The sequence below is a fragment of the Pteronotus mesoamericanus genome, unplaced genomic scaffold (assembly GCF_021234165.1).
Source record: "Pteronotus mesoamericanus isolate MK-2021 breed Mesoamerican mustached bat unplaced genomic scaffold, CSHL_Meso_final contig_181, whole genome shotgun sequence".
NCBI lineage: Eukaryota > Metazoa > Chordata > Mammalia > Chiroptera > Mormoopidae > Pteronotus > Pteronotus mesoamericanus.
Genome location: NW_026555077.1, coordinates 11796162 through 11818908, shown reverse-complemented (window position 1 = coordinate 11818908; position 22747 = coordinate 11796162). Strand labels below are relative to the sequence as shown.

The 22747-nt window shown below is 36.4% G+C and overlaps 1 protein-coding gene across 1 annotated transcript in view; it reads left to right on the top strand.

Annotated features, from left to right (window-relative positions):
- The first annotated feature begins 2053 nt into the window (after positions 1-2053).
- ZNHIT6 (zinc finger HIT-type containing 6) overlaps positions 2054-22747 on the top strand; it is a 59823-nt gene continuing 39129 nt past the window's right edge. Inside the window, exons 1-5 of the mRNA XM_054566925.1 lie at positions 2054-2870; positions 4001-4066; positions 4153-4259; positions 4341-4426; positions 15012-15115. Of these exons, the coding sequence (XP_054422900.1) occupies positions 2209-2870; positions 4001-4066; positions 4153-4259; positions 4341-4426; positions 15012-15115 (1025 nt within the window). The 5' untranslated portion in view covers positions 2054-2208. The remainder of the gene's footprint in view (positions 2871-4000; positions 4067-4152; positions 4260-4340; positions 4427-15011; positions 15116-22747) is intronic.

Genomic DNA, 22747 nt, shown 5'->3' with positions numbered 1-22747 from the left:
AAGACTTGCTACCCAGCCACAAGGAGTGTAGTCCGCAGCCTCCAGCTGTCTGCTCTAGCTGCAGAGAGGCCTCTTTCCCAAGATCATGCCCTCTGGGGCAGCCTGGAACAGGTGACTGAGTGAGGCCAGATATAAAGTAACAGGCAGTTCTGCCTGGTGTGGGACACTCTAAAGGAAAATGCTTTCTCCAAAGCTAAACATCAGGTTGGCCAAGGCGTTATCAAATCTGCATCACAATTTAAATTCTCTCTGGCCAATCATGCTTCCTCCTCCTTCCCTTCACAGATATTGATTCCTAATAACTCCTATCAGCCCCTGTTTCTGAATAGCCCAACGTGAACACATCCCTACACATACCCGTACAAAATAAAATTCAGACTTCCATGCTTTCTGAGTTCTGGTTCATGTTTCCTGCCTCTTGTGTGGTCACAGCTGCCTTCTACTTCTTGGCCTTCATCCTTAACTGCCTCAAGCGCAAACAAACGGCTTTGACTAGAACATTGAATTGCTGTTTCAGTACTGCCATTAATAGTCATGTAATATTGAGCAAACCATTTTATTTCTCTGGGTCTTTGTTTTCTTGACTGTCTATGGAGGGGTCAGGAAAATGCCCTTCTAATCTTCACTATGTAGTCAACCAAACAACTGATTATACACAGTGGCTGCGGAGCCACCAAAAGGGTTTTAACCATCCCTAATATACACTTTCTCATAGTGTTACACAGTCTCAGCTAAATGCCTTTCTAGAAAACAATCCCAGGTTTCTAGGTATTAAACTGAATTCTATTATTTTGGCAAAGGACCAGTTCCCTCACTGGTTAGGAGAGCTGTCCCATGATGCCCAGTGCAAGTATGGGAGACAGAGATGATAGGGTACAGCAAGAATGTTCAATCTTATACTGAAGGAGCTGGGCTTATACCTCTTGTCCATTAAAGTGGAAAAGAGAAGGAAAATGTTTGGAGTACTGGACTGACAGCCCTGTGGAACTTTTGCCTCCCTTTCTCTGTCCCTGCCCTGTCTCTTTTCTCTCAGGTAATATCCTGGCTCTAAACTCCAACAACTCAAAATTCCCTTCTCTGGGTCACTCACACTTCACATTCCCTGAGCAATGGGTTGACTGAATGAAAGTAGCTAAATGCTCTGCAAACTATAACAGGATTTGAAGGGGTGGTAGCACCGAGCAGCCTACAACTAAGAAGTCATTTCTTTGGAGTCTCCTTATGAAACGAGAAAAATCATCTCATGGACATGATGTGAAGATTAGGTGAGAGTGTCTAATGCCCAGTACGTTGTTTAGATCTTCTAGTCTTGAGGATTGAATTTTCAACCCAGTCTTTAAATAGGAATATATATATTCCTATACATACACACACACACACACATGCATGCACACATATACATATACACACATATATACACACACAATTACATGTGTATATATTCTCTTACACTCCTGTAGATGCTGAGGATAGGAAACTGGCTGATGCCGGCTCTTACTGACAAAGAATTTAAAGAGTGAAAGTTAACGCCTTGTGTTCTGCCAGAAACCCATCGGGATTCCCACTTATAATAACCATCACATATTGAGTTTGTTTTAGTCTCTGTTAGCTTATTTCCATGCTCGATTCCATTTCGTCTTCAGAAAACACTAAGAGGTTTGTAACACTGTCGTCTCTAGTGCATAGGTGAAGAAACTGAAGCTTGGAGAGGCGTAACAAGGTATTTCATTTTCATACAAGATTAGATTTAATCTTTAATACAAATCAGGGTGGGTCTCCCCAGGCCGAGACAATAGGTTAATTCTCTCCTCGCCCGAGTCCGCCAGTCTCTTCACTTTAGTAGAGCGGTGGTCTCGCGCAGAGCGTGGAGCAGCTCGCAGACGAAGGAGCGGCTCGCACCCTGGAAATGGTATGGCAAAACTCCGCCTCGAAGGCGGGATCAAGGTGGGCGTGGCCTCACGCCAATTCTCTTGGAGATTCTGGGGCGAAGAGCTCTAGAGCCGTAAAGAGCTCTAAGCGTCGTGAAGTAGCGGGGCGTGGAAGCGTTGCTTTACGACGGCTTGGAGGAACACACCAGGTCGGCGTTCACGGCCTGTTACTTTCTGCACGTGGGTTGCTCTCCGTCTTCCGCCTGCAATTCGTATTTGTTTGCCTGGACCAGCTACATTGAAGAGTGGAGTATCAGCGGAGGCCAAGGTTCGTAAGCTGATGGATTTTGATGCTGAAAATGAAGCGACGTCGGGAGGTGGTCTCCAGCGAGGAGCTGAGGGGGCGCGGCTGGGGCTCGAGTCCCGTCGGGAGGGAGTCAGGGGCAAAGCAGAAACAGAGGAGGCCGGCAGTGGAGAGGCGGGGAATGGACTGACGGGAATGGAGAAGATAGGGGATAGAGAAGAAAGTGGACAAAGGGCAGAGAAAATGCGAGTGGATATAACAGTTGTGAAGCATGAAGTAACGGACTGGTCGGAAATGGAAGAAGGTATGTTGGGTGGCCAGTGGGTAAAGCAGGAGGTGAAGGATGAGCCTGAGGTGAAGGAGGAGAAACCAGACATGCTGGAGGTGAAGCAGGAGGTGGATAGTAGTTTGGTGGTAAAAGAAGAGAAAGTGGATGAGCCAGAGGTAAAGGAAGAGAAAGTGAAGGTGAAGGAAGAGGTAATGGACTGGCCAGAAGAAAAGGAGGAGAGAAAAGATAACTTGGAGATAAAACAAGAGATGTTTTTTGGTCAGAACGTAAAAGAGGAAATGATGGAAGAAACGTGTGTTAAAGAAGAAAAGTATTTCGCGAAGGAAGAAATGTTGGATGATACAAAGGTGAAAGAAGAGCCTCAGATAAATTCCCCTGTGGGCTCGAAGCGGAAACTGGCTATGTCAAGGTAAGGCAGGGAGAACTCCATTGCGGGGAATAAAGCTGCGGGATACTCTGGTCTAGTTTGAAGGAAACTACACTACCAGCAAGATGTAGAAAATTAAGCACGAGTTTGGGTCTCTGGAGCCTAAGGGTGGGCGGTGGAGAGTGGGGAATCAGGAATAGAGGGTTTTGTCAGGTAACAACAAATTCAGTCAAAATATGTTGGTAGTGTCCAGTGAGCAAGTCAGGAGATGAAAATTCTAGGACCAGGAAATGGCTTGACTTAGATTTGGGCTTGACTTAGTCTCTTGACTTTGTCTTTGTGTGTGAGAGGATAAAGATGAGGAAACATCTGATAAAACCAACAATGACAGAGTGGATTAAGTTAAAATTAGACTAAAATGCACTTAAACTCAACCAAATGTTTAGTTTTCTATGGGTACTATTAATATTACTTTTATTTAATTTTTCAACAGTGGTGATCATGTGACAGCATAGGAAATTAAACAGTGATCAGATTCTTGGAACTTATACTGTCCAGAACACAATACGAGAAATAGAAGTAGCTGTAGTTTGCTTGTAGTATCCAGAGATCTAGAAGAGCAGTTGAAGACTGAAGACTGAAGATAGTGGGTAATAGCATTCCTAGATTAGTCTGATGCGTATTCTAGGTTGGGTGTTTAGTTGAGGAAAAAAGATGCAGCTACTACTCTGTAAATTTGACTGGATCTGATATTTTACTGGTGGATGTGCCTGTAAGATATTGAAACATAGCTTATGGATTGAAGTTCTCACAAAAGCATTAAGAGATTGCCAGGAATTACAACTTAAAATGTTACTTAATAATCTTATTCTCTGATTATAGTAGAAAAAGAAGTGAAAAGCAAGATGATTTTTTAAAAAATCGAATACATGTTTTCTTCAATTAAATATCACTAACAACATTGAAAATGTTGTTTGGAGACAGTTTCCTAGAGGAGTAATTTCTAACAATGTTTGATAACTATCAAGTTTTTTATCACAGACACTTGCATATACATTATTCACTATAACTTTGTCTGCAAGTTGGTTGTGATGAGTAATCAACTCAGATTAAAATTTTATAAACAAATGTGTAGAATTAGTAATTATTAAGTTTCATATGGGCTTTTGTAGGTGTGAAACTTGTGGTACAGAAGAAGCCAAGTACAGATGTCCACGCTGTATGCGCTATTCCTGCAGGTATGTGTATAATTTTCTACCTTATTACCTCTATCTGTACCATTGTTACCTTTAAGTATAAAAGTACCTTCTCTTTGTCTCTTCAGCTTGCCCTGTGTAAAGAAACACAAAGTAGAACTAACATGTAATGGAGTTCGAGATAAAACTGCATATGTTTCTATACAACAATTTACTGAAATGAATCTACTAAGTGGTAAGCCATCTTAAGCATATCAGATTGATGCTTCCTGGCTATTGGCATATGTTGTTTATTTTTCTATTTTGAAACTTTTAGATTATCGATTTTTGGAAGATGTGGCAAGAACAGCAGACCATATTTCCAGAGATGGTTTATTGAAAAGACCATTAAGCAATAAACATGTATGTATTTCTTCTAATCCTTTCCACTTAGAATACCTTTTAATTAATCAGATCTCATTTTTTTGCTTACAAATGTGTTAAGTGACTACCGTAGTCTGGATGTATTTCAGTTATTAGGGATACAGCACTGACCAAAACAAAGTCCTTCCACTCAAAGAGCTTATGTCAGAGTGGAAAGATGGGAGCTGAATAGAACAACAAATGTAATTTCAGATAGAATTAAATGCATATGGAAAATAAAGAAGGCATCGGAGATTAAAGAAAATGAGAGTGCTGCTGTTGGGATGAGGTTGTGAGGGTACTACTTCTGATGGAGTGGTCAGGAAAAGCTTCTTTGAGGGATGACATTCAAGCAGCAATCTGAATGACAAGAAAGAAGCAGTTATGCGAACATTTGGAAGAAAACTATTACCAGGTAGGGACAAAAGCAAAAGTAACGACTGAGTCAGGAACAAGCTTGGTATGTCTGAAGAATTAAAACAGGAGTAAGGTGACTGAACTGTAATTGAGGAGATGTTGAACCCTGCTTCTTATTTATTCTAAATGAAACGGGAAGCCCTGGAAGGGTTTTGAGAGTGTGTGCTTTTTGAAAAGTCACTCCTGTTGCTGTCTGGAAAATGGACTTTAGCTGGCAAGAGTGGAAGATTGGAAGAGGGAGACCAGTTAGAAGGCAGTTGCTGTGGTTGAGATGAGAGATGACGGTGGCTTAGATAATTGTTAGACTATTAGGAAATAATTAGATTCTGGATTTCAAGGAAGAGCTAACAGGACTTGCTGTTTCAGCGCACTCAATTTTCATACCCTTTTATCCCTTTTTCATTCCTTGAATAATGTTTAAAAGTTAAAGCTTACATATTTGAAATATTTTGCAACTGCTGTTGTTCCAGAAATTCTTTAATATTGTTATTAAATCATGTCATGGAATTATGTTAATTTTTAGAGACTATGTTAATATTGAAGTTGCAGAATTTTAATACCTTTTAAACACCATTTATTGGTGTTATTGGTACAGACATGACATTATACATATCTGAAAGATCATGTGTCAACTTTTTTCCTCAAGCTTAATTATGCATATTAAAATTCTACCTAAAAGATAAATTACTTTTTAATTGTTTTCTTTTTATTGTGAAGTATGGCATGCGCTTTAAAAAAGTTGACATCCATGTAATTACACTGATGTCTAAAATTAGAACACTCCCCAGCTTCTCAGTAGTTTCCTGCCACCCTCTTGAGCCCTTTCCTGATCCATTCTTATTTCTGAATAGTTTTGTAGTTTAGGACTGTACCATAATTTATCCATTCTTTTCTTGGTGGACTTTGGGTTTTCTGTAATAACAAAAAAGACTTAGAAACAATGCTATTATGAACAATTTGCTTGTGAATTATTGTTTGCATGTGTGCATGTTTTTCTGGGGTTTGTACCTGGGAGTGGAATTGCTTTCTTGTGGGGTGTACATATCTTCAGTTTGAGTAGATATTACCAAAACATTTTCCAGAGCAGTTCTACCAGCTCCCAGTAGTGTGCAAATGTACCTATTGTCACATCCTGTCCAATACTTAATTTTAAATTGGTCAAAGTTTAAACATTTTTGTCAGTTTGATGGCTATGTAATTTTATTATAGTTTTTAACTTGCAGATCTCTTGATTCCTAATGAGATTAAGCACCTTTCAAATATTTTATCTGCCATTTGGATTTTCTCTTTTGTGGAATGCCTGTTCAAGTCTTTTGCTCATCTTTTCATTGGTCAGCTTTCTTTTTCTTACTGGTTTGTAGGAATTCGATGTATTTCTTGGATGCTAGTTGATGGTTATATGTGTTAAAAATATATTCTTCCCTTCTTTGGTCCCCCCCATAGTGTCTTTTGGTAACAGATGTTCCTAATTTTAATGTAGTCAGATTTATCCTTTGTTTTGTTTATATTTAGTCTTTTGTGTTTATGAAGAAATTTTTCCCTACCTTGAAGTTATACATTTATTTTCCCGTAATTATTTTCTAAAAGCTTTTAGTGTTGCATCTCACCATTTATATCTGTAATTACCTGGAGTTGATATTTGTGTAGCATGTGAAATGAAGTGGAGGTTCCATGTAATTTTCCATATGGATAATCCACTTTTCCTACTTACGACTTACTGAAGAGTTCATCTTTTCACTACTGCTCTGCAGGACCATCTTTGTCATACATCAAATATCCATACTTGCATGGGTCAGTTTCTGGCCTGTCTATTCCACTTGCCTATCCACACTAATACTATTCCAATTATTGTAGGGCTTTTTTTTCCTCTGAAACTTTATTTTTGATAGAGTAAGTTCTCCTACTTTGTTCATTTTCTAGAGTATAGGTATATTCTTCATAATTCCATGCAAATAGGAAGAATCAGCCTATTGATTCTACAGGCGTCCCTCCCCCAACATGGGAATTTTGATTGGGGTTACATTTACTTTATAGAAAAACTTGGGTGATTAGACTTCTTTATAGCATTGTATCTTTGATTCCTTCACTGTGTTGTATCTCTGCACTTATTTGTGACTTCTTTAATACCTCTCTAATTTTCCCAACAGTTGTCTTGTACTTTTTTAGTGAGGAGTCATACTAAAATCTATTCCAGTACCTTATCTATAGATTCTTAAGGTTTTCTCTATCAATAATTCATCACAATATATTTCTATCCTTAATCTTTTAATCTCTCTTTCTTTTGCACCTTATCAGAATAGCTAGGACTTCCAATTCAATGTCAAATACTAGTGATGATACAGTAGGTATTTATGTTGCAAGTCTCAAGTCCACCTCTAGGCTTGATAGAAGGACTTTGCTAGAAAGATTCACAGGACCCGACATACAGTTATACTCATGGCAGTAATTTATTACATTGAAAGGGTACAGAGTATAAAATTAGCAAAATGAAAAAGCATTTGGGATTAAGTCTAGAGGAATTCAGCCACAAGCTTCCAAGAGTTCTCTACCATTGGAGTCACACAGTGCACAGTTAATTCCTCTGACAACAAGTTGTGATAACACTTGAAGTATCATGTACCAGGGAAACCCATTAGCGACTCACTACCCAAGGCTTTTATTGGGGGCTGGTTGCAGGAGCACCCTCTGCCTATCATGTGCCAAATCCCAGGCTCCCAGAAGGAAAGCAAATAAAACCATGTCATTTACACAAACAATTTAGGCATAGTGAACAGCTTTCATCATTTGGAAAAGTTTTATGTCAGTGTAGGGAACCATTTACCAGTTGGTCAAATTCCCAGACCCCAGCCAAGGGTCAGCCTTGTAAGCAAAACCTTTTAAAGATTACAGTCTCAGGCCCACTATGTTAATTCCTCTGTATGTCTTTCTTTTGTAACTCTTGATCACTGTAAGGAAGTTCTATTTCTACTTTGCTAACAGATTTTATCATGAATGATTGTTATGTTTTATCAAAATGCTTTTTCTGTTTTTGATTATTCTTTTAACGTATAATCTGATAATACGAATAATACTATCTTTTAATTGATTTTCTATTTTAAGCTAAATTTACATGGTGGTGTTACTATCATAACAAAGCATGCTTTTTATACTTTGCATAATTTATTTGTCTTATATGTGTGTGACACACATCCATTCATTCATTTTGTATTTCTGATCGTGAGTGAAATTGAACTTCAAATTTTTCTTTTTAGTATCTCCGTAGGTTTCCGTATCAATATGATTCTAGTTTCATAAAATTGTTTGAGAATGTTTTTATATTCTTCTTGGATACATTGGATTATTGGAATTCATTATGGGAATTATTTCTTCCTTGGGAATTTGGTAAAATGTATTAATGAACCAGTACGGGCTTAGAGTTTGAGCCAATGACGTATACTCTTGATTATTTATGGGATTGGTCACATTTTCTGTGTCTTCCTGAGTCATTGTTAATAGATTACCTTTTTCTAAGAATTTGTTCATTTGACCTAAATTTTCATATGTATTGGCATAAAGTGCTTCATAATATTCTTCTTTATATATGTCTGTATGGGTGATAGTCATTTCATTTGTGATATTGGTTACTTGTTTTCTGTGTTTCTTGGTCAGTTGCTATTATTATTTATTTCCTATTTTGTTAATGTGTCTTCTTGTGTTAAATCCTTCTTTTTCACTTTTAGTTTAATTGCATTGTGGTCAGGGAATATATTCTTTATTCAGAATTCATTCCTTTAAATACATTGACTGTGTTTATAGTCCAGCATATGGTCATGTTTTGTAAGGTTCTGTTTGCTTGAAAATTAAAAAAGTATTCTGCAATTGCTGAATATAGTCTACATACTCCTTTTAGGTCAGGTTTATTAATTATGTTGTTTAAACTGTTTATAATTATACTGATTTTTTAAAATCAGTTCCAGAAAGAGGTCGGTGAACATTTCCCAGTAGATAAAACCAAAAGGATTTGTGTTTCCTCTGATGGTTCAGTTAGTTTTTCTTTATGTACTTTAAGGCTAAATTATTAGATGTATACCTCAGGAAGTTTTATCCTTTGCTTGATATTTGTATGGTGTATTTTTTTCCTTTTTCTATGGGCCTTTTTATATGTTTATGTTCTGGTTATGTCTTTTCTAAGTATCATATAATTGGGTTTTTCTGTGGTCAGCTGTAACTTTTAACTGCATCATTAAGGTCATTTACATTTTGATAAAATTACCTATGTATTTGACATTATTTTTATTTTTTTAATTACAGGTGACATTTAATATTATATTAGCTTCAGATATACAGCATAGTGGTTAGATATTTATATAATGTATATATTTATGAAGTGATCCTGCTGGTAAGTCTAGTATCCCCCCCAACACCATGCATAGTTATTACAGTACTTTTGACTATTTCCAATACTGTACTTTCCACAAATAATTTGTAACTGCCAATGTGTACTTCTTAATCCCTTCACTTTTTCTAACCAGCTCCATAGTGCCTCCCCCAGGAGGCAACCATCAGTTTGTTCTCTATATCTATGAGTTTCTTTCTGTTATGTTTGTTCATTTATTTTGTTTTTCAGATTCCACACATAAGTGAAATCATATGATATTTGTCTTTCTCTGACTTAATTTCACTTAGCATAATATGTTACCCCCTACGTCCATCCACGTTGTCACAAATGGCAAGATTTCACCCTTTTTGTATTGCATTGTTTATATGCATCACAACCTCTTTATCAATTTCTGTTGATGGTCATTTAGGTTGTTTCCATGCCTTAGCTATTGTGAGTAATGCTGCAGTGACATAGGGATGCATTTGTTTTTTCAAATTAGTGGTTTGACTTTCTTTGGATAAATACACATAAGTGAAATTGCTGGGTCCTTTTTGTCTTTTGTTACAGCTTTTGTTTTAAAGTTTGTTTTGTCTGATATAATTATTGCTACCCGAACTTTTTTTTTTTCCGTTTCCATTTGCATGAAATTTTTTTTCTATTCCTTTACTTTCAGTCTGTGTGTGTCTTTGATCTGAAATGGGTCTCTAGTAGACAGCACATGTTAGGGTCTTGTTTTCTTATCCATTCAGCTATTCTGTTGTTTTACTGGTGCACATAATTATTAATTGCTGCTAGATGTATAGTTATTGCCATTTAATTCATGTTTTTCATGTTACTCTTCTTAAAGAAGTCTGTTTAACATTTGTTGCAATACTGGTTTCATGATGATAAACTCCTTTAGCTTTTTCTTATCTGAGAAGATCTTTATCTCCTTCCATTCTAAGTGATTGCCTTACTAAAGTAGAGTAATTTGCTTGTAGGTTCTTGGCTTTTCATCACTTTGAATATTTTGAGCCAATCCCTTTTAGCCTGCAAAGTTTTCTGGTCAGAAATGAGTTGACAGTCTTATGGGAGCTCCCTTGTACAGTTCTCTCTTTGTCTTTAGCCTTTAACATTTTGATTATGACATGTTGGTGTGGGCCTCTTCGAATCTGTTTTGTTTGGGACTCTGCAGTTCCTGGACTTACATGTCTATTTCCTTTGCTTAGAGTAGGGAATTTTTTAGTCATTATTTCTTCAAATAGATTTTCAATTTCTTGTGCTTTCTCTTCTGCTGGTACCTCTGTGATACACTTGATGTGGTCCCACAGGTCCTTTAAACAGTCCTCATTCTTATTAAAATTGTTTTTAGGTGTTCCAGTTGAGTGTTTTTCACTACCTTGTTTTCCACATCACTGATTTGGTCCTCTGCTTCATCTAATCTGTTCAAAACAATTAACTTACTTTACCAGTATCTAAAGTTAATCAGTATCTTAACTCTGTGACTAGATAATGCTGGGATCTTACAATAGGAATTGGCTAACATTTTCTATAAAGGATCAGATGGCAAATACTTTTTCCAGGCCATATGGTCACTGTCACAACTACTCTTCTCCACCATTGTAGGAAAGTAGCCATAAACAAGTACATAAACAGGTAGGTGGGGCTGTATTCCAAAAAAAATTGTTTATAAAAATAGGCAACAGGCAGGATTAGTTAGCAGTTATTTTGGAACTCTTAAATATCATTTAACTCTCTACTGACTTTTCTTATTGTTTTTAGGTACTTAAGAGTATTTTTTTAAAAACCTTCATACGATAATTACTGCTTTATTCAGTCAATGTTTATTTTGGTTTATCTTCTATTTCCAACTTTCTTTTCTTTTTATACCTTCATTCACCATCTTAGACCTTCCATCTGAGAGATCGCTGTCTGCCTCAAGCACATCCTTTAGACTATCCTTTAGAGAGGGTTTGCCGATTGCCAAATCTTAGATTACTCTTTCTGTTGTTTGGGCTTTTTTTATTTCAGCCTCACTGTTAAATGATTTTTCTTTGTAGCATTCTGTTCAAATTTGTTTTTCCAGTATCAGTGTGGTTTCCATTGTTGTTGTAAGTCATCCGTCATTTTTGACTACATTTAAAATCTTTTTTCTCTGGCTGCATTATTTTTCTGTTCTGCTTTTTTATTTTATTGATTATGCCATTATAGTTGTCCCATTTTTTTTTACCCCTTTATCCCCCTCTGCCCAGTATCCCCCTTTCCTCCAGCATTCTCCCTGCTTAGTTCACGTCCATAGGTCATACATATAAGTTCTTTGGCTTCTTCACTCCCTTTACTGTTTTAACCTCCTCCTGTCTATTTTGTACTCACCAGTTATGTTTCTTATTCCTTGTACCTTTACCCTCATTCTCCCCTCCTCCTCTCCCCACTGATAGCCATTCATGTGACCTCCATTTCTGTGATTCTGTTCCTGTTCTAGTTGTTGCTCAGTTTGTTTTTGTTTTTGTTTTTATTTTAGGTTCAGCTTTTGATAGTTGTGAGTTTGTTGTCATTTTACTGTTCATAGTTTTGATCTTCTTTTTCTTAGGTAAGTCCCTTTAACATTTCATATAATGAGAGCTTGGTGAGGATGAACTCCTTTAACTTCATCTTATCGGGAAGCACTTTATTTGCCCTTCCATTCTAAATGACAGCTTTGCTGGATAGAGTAAGCTTAGATGTAGGTCCTTGCTTTTCATGACTTCAAATATTTCTTTCCAGCCCCTTCTTGCCTTTAAGGCTTCTTTTGAGAAATCAGCTGATACTCTTATGGGAACTCCTTTGTAGGTAACTGTCTGCTTTTCTCTTGCTGCTTTTAAGATTCTCTCCTTATTTTTCATCTTCAGTAATTTAATTATGATGTGTCTTGGTGTGTTCCTCTTTAAGTCCAGCTTCTTCAGGATTCTCTGAGCTTCCGAGATTTGTATGTCTATTTCCTTCCCCAAATTGGGGAATTTTTCTTTCATTATTTCAAATAAGTTTTCAATTTCTTGCTCTTTCTGGTATCCCTATGATTCTGATGTTGGAATATTTCAAGTTGTCCCAGAGGTTCCTAAGCCTCTCCTTATTTTTTTGAATTTTTGTTTCTTCATTTTATTCTGGCTGAATGTTTCTTTCTTTCTTTTCTTCCAAATCATTAATTTGAGTTCCAGTTTCCTTCTCTGTTGTTTCCTTGTATATTTTCCTTTATTTCATTTTGTATAGCCTTTACTTCTTCCTTTATATTGTGACCCTACTCAGTCATTTCTGTGAGCATCTTGATTACCAGCGTTTGAACTCTGCATCAGATAGGTTGAATATCTTCTTGTCACTTAGTTCTTTTTCTGTTCTTTCATTTGGGGCATATTTTTTTGTCTCAGTACACCTGTTACATTGTAAGGAGCAGAGCCTTAGGTATTTGCCAGGGTGGGGCAACCCTCTTCGTAGTGTTACGGCACTGTATGTGGGGGAGGCGTGAGAGGAGCAATAACGCTGCTTGCTCGGCTCTCGCCCCACCTTCAGTCATTTCCCCTGCCACCCACAAGTGAATAGCACCTTTCTGATGCTTATTCCCCTGTGAGTGGGCTTGTGTACATTCCAGGACCCTATGGGCCCCTCCAGTGGACTCTACTGTGAGAGTGGCAGTTTCTCCCGCTGCCGCAAGCCCCGCAGGTTTTCACAACCAGAAGTTTTTAGGTTTTAGTTTCCCATGCTGGAACCCTGTGTTGTGTGCTCAGTCTCGCTCCCCAGTTGTTCCTCCCAGTTTATCCACCCGCAAATGGGGGACTGTCCTGTCTGCCAACTGCCACCTTGCCATGTGTCCTCTCCAACCCAGCCGCCCATTTTGCCCCTCCTACCAGTCTGGATTAATGTTCTTCTTTAACTTGTTGGTTGTCAGACTTCCATACAGTTCGACTTTCTGGTAGTTCTGGTTGTTTTTTGTATTTAAATTGGTGGTTATCCTTCTTTTAGCTGTACAAGGAAGCAAAACGTAGCTACCTATGCCTTCATCTTGGCTGGAAGCCCTGCATTTTTACTATATGAAAACACAAATTTATTTTTATTCACCTTATTTGGAAAATGTTATGTTTTTCGAAACTGTCTAGTGTTTTTCTTCATTTCTGCAAAAGTATCAGCTGATTTCTATCAAAATATTACCTCTGCCTTATTCTTTTTCTTCTAAAACTACCATTAAATGTGGCTTAGGTCTTCACCCTACATCTTATCTATCCTTCAACCTGTTTTCTTTTTTTTTTTCATTCTTTTTTACCTTTGTATTGCATTCTAGAACATTTCTAGTTTTATTTAGTTCTTTTAAAAATCTAAGTCACCTTTTATAGTTTCAGATATTTTTAGGCTTTATTTTATTCCTTTAAATTTTGCAGAACTATTCTATAATCTGTGGATTAATCTTTTAAGTTGATGTATATGGAACTCTCATCGGCCTCTTTTTGTCTCTTTTGTCTCCTGCTTACTGAGTCTTTTTTCTTGTATTTATACTTGTTTATTTTTTTGAGTACTGCTTTTTGTTTTTTGTGAGAATTTTTTGAAGATGGGACAAACAGGCCTTTTATTCTACCAGGTTCCTTGGAACATTGTGAATCTGGGTCTATCTGAAATCAAGTTGAAGTTTTAAGATTCTCTTGACCACACAGGCAAGGCAAATTTTCATTTCAAATCTGTGCCAGGGCTAGCCCATGACCACAACTTCTAATAGATTTTTCCCCCTCCTGTTCTAATTAGACCAGTACAAACTTCCTAGCATGCTCTGGAGTTTGAGTTTATATCTGGTTGACCCTTTTCCTGTGCCTCAGCTTCATTTGAGAAGGTTTTCCTAGAAATTTACGAGGTCTCGACTTTGACCCTCTTGCTGACGAGGCTCTTGATAGAGGAAGCTTGTATTTTCCAGAATGTGCAAAAGTGGATTCATTACTTTGCTTACCTCTCTGAGTTCTCACTGTTTTCTTAAAATTGGCCTGTATTTTACTGTTTCTGTCAGTTCTTCCATGCTTTTAAGATGATATTAAAATACATTTTATTACATATATGTGTTTTCCCCATTATCTGGCATTCTTAGATGTTTTCATTGGGAGGGTAGGTCGTTATAACCACTGCCACAGTTGAAACCAAAGTTTATAAAATTGCATATAATTTCTTAAATCATTTTTAAACTTTAAGCTAAGTTTAAACTTAAAGCTTAAAGTTTAAAAATGATTTCCCTTGGCTTGTGTCTTGGTTGTCTTAACTCTTTGCGTTGCAAATTCTTGATTGCCATTTATTTAACCAAGAAACTTGTACTTATACTTGATCATTTTTTTTTAGTAATATCTCTGTTAGGCTTGTACTAGACAGTACCATGATTCCTCCCCTGAATAAAGTACCTGTCCAATAATAAAAGCAGATATATATTTTATAAAACCATCAGTAAAAAAGAAAGAACTGTATAGGTAGCCCCTATGATTGCCAAATGACCTGTGTTTTTTTGAAATCCTTCTCTTGGCTTGTAGAGCATATGGGTAAAAGCACTGGCTCTGGAATTACACAGACTTGGATTTGAATACAGTCTCTTCCTCTCAGAAATGATTGTGTAGTGTTGGCATTCATTAATTCTCACTGCCAAAATGGAAGTAATGGAGTAGGTACCTGTCTCATAGTATTGTGAGGATTAAATGACATTGCTTCTTAGCACAGTTTATGAAACATAAGTACTCAATAAATCTTAACTGTTATATTTTGAAAGTTATTTTATTCACTGTTAAAACTTAAGACATTTAAAAATTAATTTGTCTAATTGTTTTTGGTTGTTAGATGTACTTTATGAAAAACCGTGCCCGAAGGCAAGGTATTAACTTAAAACTTCTACCCAATGGATTCACCAAGAGGAAAGAAAATTCAACATTTTTCGATAAGAAGTAAGTTTCTAACTTCTTCCTTAGTATATCAGATGTTCTGATTTTATCAGGAACATTTTTTAATTTTTAGTTGTTGTTCAGTTACAGTTGTCCCACCTTTTTCTCCGTTGCTCTGTCCTGTCCCAACCCCTGCCACCCACCACCTCCCCCGCCCCACTCCCAAAGTCAGGAACGTCTTTTAAGGTTGTTTGATATGACAGAGTTATCAAAAGTGTGGTCTGTGAGCTATTTGTTACTGATCCATGAAAAGATAAATATACAAATTAAAAATAAGCATTTAGAAACTTAAGCTGGTTTTGTATAATGTGATCCTAATAAAAATTTGGACTTGCAGTGTGTGTGTCTGTCTATCTCTGAGACCTAAGATACCATGAAAGTATTTTTAGAAACTTCAGGGACAAAGCAGTGATTCTTAGCAGGACTCATGCACAGTTTTGCTCAGAGCAGCTCACTTTTTTACAATCCTTTCTACTTTGGGATTCCAGTAAGATTTCATTTGAAGGCCAGTGATGTGAAAGAAAGGCACTTGGGAAACTTTTACTCTGTAATGAGTGTGAGTACAGGTAATGCAACAGAGATGAGTTTGCTGCTTTCTGAAAGTGCTAGACCAAAAATGCCCCATTATACAGAGTACTATGGATTCCAAGTACTGTAAGTAGCCCACTAAATTATTAGATAATGCCTTTCAAAAGTCAAGATCCTGGATTTAGAGTTTAAAAAAACCCTGAATGAATTCCTTCCTCTTCAGTCTCTTTAATATGTGTGAAAACTTGTGCAAATTACTTCCTTTCTCTGGGCCTCATTTGTATGATGTAGGGGGTTGTACTAGGTAAACTCAGATTCCCTTCCAATTTTACTACTTCATAAATTGAAAAGATAGCATCAGAATTATTATTATTCTAATAAACCTTCCGCCTTTTCAAAACATGTTATATTATTAGATGATGTTATCCATTTTTTTGTGTGTGTTTCAAGACATAAATATTCGTAAAGGTGGTTTTCCTTTTTCCTGGTTGGCTTCCAGGAGAAAAGTAATGCCTTCTATTTATCAAATGTGAGGTAATTCCTTTGTACATTTTGAAACTAATGTATTTGGAAATTGACATAATATATTTGAAGTTTAAAATAACTGGTTTGTGCCTGCTCAAATATAAAGGCACATACTTTTTTTCTGCAGCTAGCTTTTTTGCCGTTAACAACATAGCATGGACCTCCTTTCTTGTTAATGCAAATCTGCCTCATTATTTTTAAGTTGTCTATACCAACTGTGACTACTTTGTACTAATTTATTTAATTATTCCCATATTCATGAACATTTAGCTTATTTCTAGTTTTTAATTGTTACAAATAATGCTGTAATAAATATTGTTGAACAAATTGTTTGTGTGATATTTCTGTAGGATTAACTCCCAGACTGGGTCAGAGACTACATTCATTTAAACTTTTTAAAGAAACTCCAAGTTTTCTCTCCAAAGTACTACTTTGTACCTTCATCCAAAAAAGTATCAGAGTGTCTCTTTTAGTTATACCTGCACTTGAATGTTATTCAACTTTTTTGACTGTAATCATTAGAGAGGCTGATCTCTTAAATTTTTTATTTCTTTTAAGGTGTCCCTGTTTATATCTCATCTCAGTCTGTTACATACATTTGAACATATTCATCAGTCTTGTTTGTCCTTTAATTTTTATCTTCCATTTTTGATGCATTTTAAATAATTGTAAAAAAATTCTGTAAAACAGAAATAATAAAATGGAGTGGTTAAGAGCACAAACTAGAACCAGGCTGCCTGAGTTCAAATTTCTCTGATCAGCATCTTGCTAGCTATGTCATCTTAAGGTAATGCACCTAGCTACTTTGTGCCTCAGTTTTTTCATTTATAAGGTGGATCTAGTAGTAAATTAAGGTTAAGCCAGTTTTAATTTCCATTTGACAATACCTGTTTAATTATCTCACTGAGTTGACTCTTCTTTAAAAAAAAAAAAAAAAGTAATTTACCAATTTTGCCCCTGGTCAGGTGCCTCAGTTGGTTGGAGCATCATCCCATGCACCAAAAGGTTATGGGTTCAATCCTTGGTCAGGGTACATATCTAGATTGTAGATTTCATCCCCGGTCAGGGCCTGTATGGGAGGCAACCAATTGATGTTTCTCACATTGATGTTCTCTGCACCACCATACTTTAAAATCAATAAATATAATCTTAGGTGAGGATTGAAAAAAAATTAGCAGTTTTAAAAGTTGAAATAATATTTTGTTTTCATTCCCTTTCATTGCACTAAGCTATGGAGTATTTGCCCACAAGTTGAACTGTAACATCTGACTTTGATCCAGTCTGCTAGTTAAGATGATCTGTCATTCATTTTGGGAGTCAGTTCAGTGAAAAAAACAAAACAAAACAAAAAAACTTTCATCTATGTAACTGAATTTTTCCATTTCTTTGCTGTTAAATGGCCCATGTATTTTTAAAGGAAAAATGGTTTTGCTGCTAACTGAATTTAAAGTAGTCTGTCTTCAGAAGTTGGATGAATAATAAAGTATTAACATGACTTCCCAACTAGTTGAAAGGCATACTTAAAGAATATTACTAATTAGTCAGCTTGGAAACCTCTTTAATCCCAATATTTTGTTCATTTTTTAAAAGATTTATTTATTTTTAGAGAGAAGAGAAGGAAGGGAGAAAGAGAGGGAGAGAAACATCGATGTGTGAGAGAAACATTGATGTGTGAGAGATACATAGATTGGTTGCTTCTCTCACGTCCCCAAATGGGGACCTGGTCTGCAACCCAGTGCCCTGAGTGGGAATCAAACCAGTTGACCTTTCAGTTCACAAGCCAGCACTCAGCCGACTGAGCCACCAGCCAGGGCTATTTTGTTCATCCTTGTTCAGCATTTTCGTCAGTGAGTTAAATCCTGGCACTGTTGACATTTTGAGCCAGAGAATCCTTTCTTGTAGAAGTCTGGCTTGTGCATTTTAGGGTGTTTAGCGGTATCTCTGGCCTCTACCCTCGAGATGTTGGTAACGCACACACACTCCCCTTCTGTTGTGACAACAAAAAATGTCTCCAGACATTGCCAGATGTCCCCTGAGGTAGGACAGAAGCAAAATCACCCTTACTTGAGAAGCACTGATTTAGATGAATACAGAAGACATATTTATTGAACTTAATGCATGGCAAAATCAGAACTACAGAAAATTTTAATTGCTAAAAGGTGGTATATAAGTAACAAGATAAATAAACAAGGCTCTGTGCTTTAGGGGTAGACTATGGGAGGAAAAAAACACACTTAGAAGTACCTTCTTTGAGATGCCCATGTTTTCTCAGCCATTCAATATGAAAATCACCAAGGTTTTAGGTGATGGCAGTGTTATTTGTTAGGAGTGAAGAAGCAAATACTAAATCTTTTAAAAGAATTGTTTTCACCTTTGTTCTGTTTTTAAGAGGCTCATTTTCAGTGATTTTTCTCAACTTTTAAAAGTGGTTAAGGCTTTGACTCAAACCTATATTTAAATACTGCCTCTACCATTTGGTACACATTAGGTGATGTTGGGCAAGATTGAACTTACTTACTTTCGAGAAGATTGAAATAATAATGTAGTACCTGGCACTCAGTAAATAAGATACAGTGACCTTTTTTACCTGAAATTCTGGGGTATAGTACATTTACTATATTATATTCACCCCCAGTAGATCTGGGGCAGCATTGCATAATCAGACAATACTATTTCTGCAGTGAAATATAGAACCGTTTACAGTATACAGTGAAACCCTTGGTACTTACCATTAATTTGTTCCAGAACTCGAGTCAAGTGCTACAACCTGCAAGTACCTAATGATGAAGCATTTTCTCTTTGAGGTGGGGGGTGGGGTACAGCGTCATGACTCACACAAGTTCTAGCAAGTGCAAAGAGTCCCCAGCAAGCACCAAGTACTGAAACATTTTTTTCTCAAAATGCGATGGGTACAGGGTTTGGCGAGTTCTGAAGCTGATGACTACTGAGGAATGACTGTAAAATGGGCGCAGTCAGGTTTTGCTGCACAAGGAGTTAGGAAAGATCTTATAGTTTCTGAGATTTAGGGATTTGGGGGTTGTCCTACACTAAGATTATTACTTTTATTACTCCTTAGGTATTAAATTAGTCCATTGTTCCAGTAGCTTGAATTATAATATAATCAAAAACTCAAATTGAACTTTTTAAAATTGAATGTTCAAAGGGTAAGTTGAGCATTTGAGTAAAGAATTCTTTAGGTATTTTTGTAACTTTTCAATAAAGTCAAAATATTTCAAAATAAAAGTTTTTTTTAAGTTTAAATGCCCCCATGTGAAGTGTGACTAATGTGCCATTGTATTTGAGTTACCTCTGTAGAACTACCAGCAGGTTATGTGGCAGCAGACATAATAGGAACCTTGAACACATAGGTTCATTTTAACCCAGGCATCCTTTATGGCAGGAGTTTTTGACCAGTATGACTCTGAATCTCCTAGAGTCACTTAAAAAATTACGGAATGTGTAAATTTTTTAAGATTAAAAACCGTAATTTTTCTTTTATAGTCAAAGAGGGATGTAACACTAACCAGTCTGAGGTCAAAATTGTAATATTTAATAGCAATGAATTTTAGAGGACTGATGAATTTGTAGGAACATGATAATAGAAAGCTTTAATGAACAACAAAAAGTTAAGGGATGCCTGTGTTAAGAAAAGTTGAGCCAAAACAAGGCCAGCATTCTTTATTAAAAAGAGGAGCTTGATACAAAATACGTCCAATAGGGGGCTTTCCTACTTATTTGGGGGCAGATCCCAAACAACTGCTATAAAATAATGACTCTTTTCAGAGGTATCTTTTTTTAAATTATTTTTGCAAATACATTTGTCTCCACCTTCCCCCCACCACTTTCCCCTGGCCCCCTCCCCTTTATCCCTCCCTCAATCCTTCCCCACTTTGGCTTTGTCCACGAGTCCTTGCTATATGTTCCTTGACTTGCCCCTTCCCTTCCTTTTCCCCCGCCCACCCCTCCGTCCTTCCCTCTTGTCTCTGTTGGTTTTTTTCTTTCAGTGTTGCTGGTCTTATTTTCCTTGCATCTTTGTTTTGTTGGTTAGGTTCTGCTTATAGGTGAGATCATATGGTATTTGTCTTTCGCCCCGTGGCTTATTTCGCTTAGCATAATCTCTCTAGTTCCATCCATGCTGTCGCGAAGTTTAGTACTTTTTTTCTGCTGTGTAGTATTCCATTGTGTAAATGTACCGTAATTTTTTGATCCAGTCATCTACTGATGAGCATTTAGGTTGCTTCCAACACTTGGCTATTGTAAATTGTGCTTCTGTGAACATTGGGGTGCATAGGTTCTTTCGAATTGGCGTTTTGGGAGTCTTAGGGTATAGTCCCAGCAGGGGAATCACTGGATCAAAAGTCAGTTCCATTTTGAGCTTTTGAGGAAATTCCACACTGTTTTCCACAATGGCCGCACCAGTCTGTATTCCCACCAAAAGTGTACTAGCGTTCCCTTTTCTCCACAGCCTCGCCAGCTGTTGTTTGTTGATCTGTTTATGATGGCCATTCTGATCAGTGTGAGGTGATACCTCATGGTGGTTTTGATCTGCATTTCTCTGATGGCTAGTGATGGCGAGCATCCTTTCAAATGCCTCTGGGCCCTCAGAGGTATCTTCTTTACCTCATGTCTTTGTAGGGCATATAGCTTTATGTTCAGTTTCACTCAATGCTAATCAAAACGTGGTAAAAGAAAGATGTAGAATCTATATGAAGAAAACAGAAAGTCTACCAGATGGCTTAAAAGATTTGAACAAATGGAGAAAAATACCTTGTTTCTGAGAGATTCAGTATTTTAGAAATAACACTTCTTAAATGAATGATCTTTAAATCTGATGTGATCTTCATCAAAATACTAATGGGATTTTTGTTTTTAATTGGCCTGGGTTGAGTTTTTTTCCTTGAGAAGAAGGAAAGTGTTCATGATAAAAATGACTGACGTTCATTTTGAACAATAAACATGGGAGAGGACAAGGAAAAACCTGAGAAAGAAGAGTAATGGGGCTGGTCTCAAAATTTATGAAATTCTAATAAAATTTTATGGTGTTGACATATCTACAGTTAGCTTATAGAAAATAAACATGGGTGTTTGGTACTCTGTTACATGATCAGGATAGCATTTCAAATTAATACAGATATTTATTCCATCGTGAGGTTGACACAATTAGCTTGCCATTTGGTGGGGAAAAGCTCAATCTTTTACTAGAACTTTCTGGTTGATCAAAAACTTAAAATGAAATAAAATATAATGGAATATTTTCATAATCTTGAAGAGAGGAACATCCCATTCAAAACCATAAAGGAAAAACAAAACTAAATTTACATGAAGATTTTTTAAAAGTATGGCAATAAAATACCATAATAAAGGCTAAAGACTAATTGGACCAAAAAAAGTCTTTAATATATAAGACAAAGAATGGTTATGCATTAATAAGAAAAAAGACTAGCAACTTAAGGAAAATGGGAAAATGATAAGAATAGATGTTCATATAAAATTGTATACACACAAAATATATGGCTGTAAGCATATATTAATAATATCTAATGTAAAGAAGGTATGGGTCAGCCAGACCGTTTTCCCCTTCCCCTGTTTTTGAGAGTATAATTAATAGTCATTTAGAACGCAATTTGGTAATATTTTTCAAAATGTTATGTATGCCTACTCAAAGAATTTAGCCTACAAATGTATTAGTATGGTTCACAGAGATATATGCACGCATATATCGGTCACGGCATTGTTTTTAATAGTGTAAAAACTGAAGAGCCTCAGAAACTCATCAGTATGGGACTGAGTTAAATTAATGATGGTACCTTCATGCAGTGGCATTCTATGTAGTCATTAAATAAAAAGTTAAATGTAAAAGTATTGTCATGGAATGACATTCATGATTATTAAGTGAAAAAAATATGCTGTGGTATAAACAATTATCTGAAAGATAGGAAGCGCATTTTTCTATTGACATAAAATGTACATGCAATGAAATACACAAATCGTAAGTGTATATTTGCTGGGTTTTGACAAATGCATATACATATAGAACCTACTTCTTATGAATACATAGATAGAACATTACCATCACCCCAGAAAGGTCTTTCCTAATTAGCACCTCTTCTCCCCAAAGATAATATCTGTTCTAATTTTTTTTCCTGAATATGTTGCCTGTTTTAAAGTTTCATGTGTATGGAATCATAGTTCATCCTTACTTTTACGTGATAGTTTAGCTGAATATGAACTATCTTAAGGTGACATTTATTTTAATACATTTGTTTATTCCACTATTTCTCACTTTTTTTTGCCACTGTTGAGAATCCTGTTGTTTTATATAGTCTTTTTTTAATTGCTTTTAAAACCTTTATCTTTGAAATTCTGCAGTTTCAGTATGATGTGTGTCTTAGTGTGTTTTCTTTTTTATTTATGTTCCTTGAGATTTTTTGTCCTCTTGAATGTGACATTTCTGGAAAATTCTAATGAATTATCTTGTTTCTTTGTCTTTGCTACATTCTGGATAATTTAGTCACATATTACCCAAGTCATTGTGTCTCCTCAGCTGTGTCTAATTAATCTGGTGTTTAGACCATGTTGTTT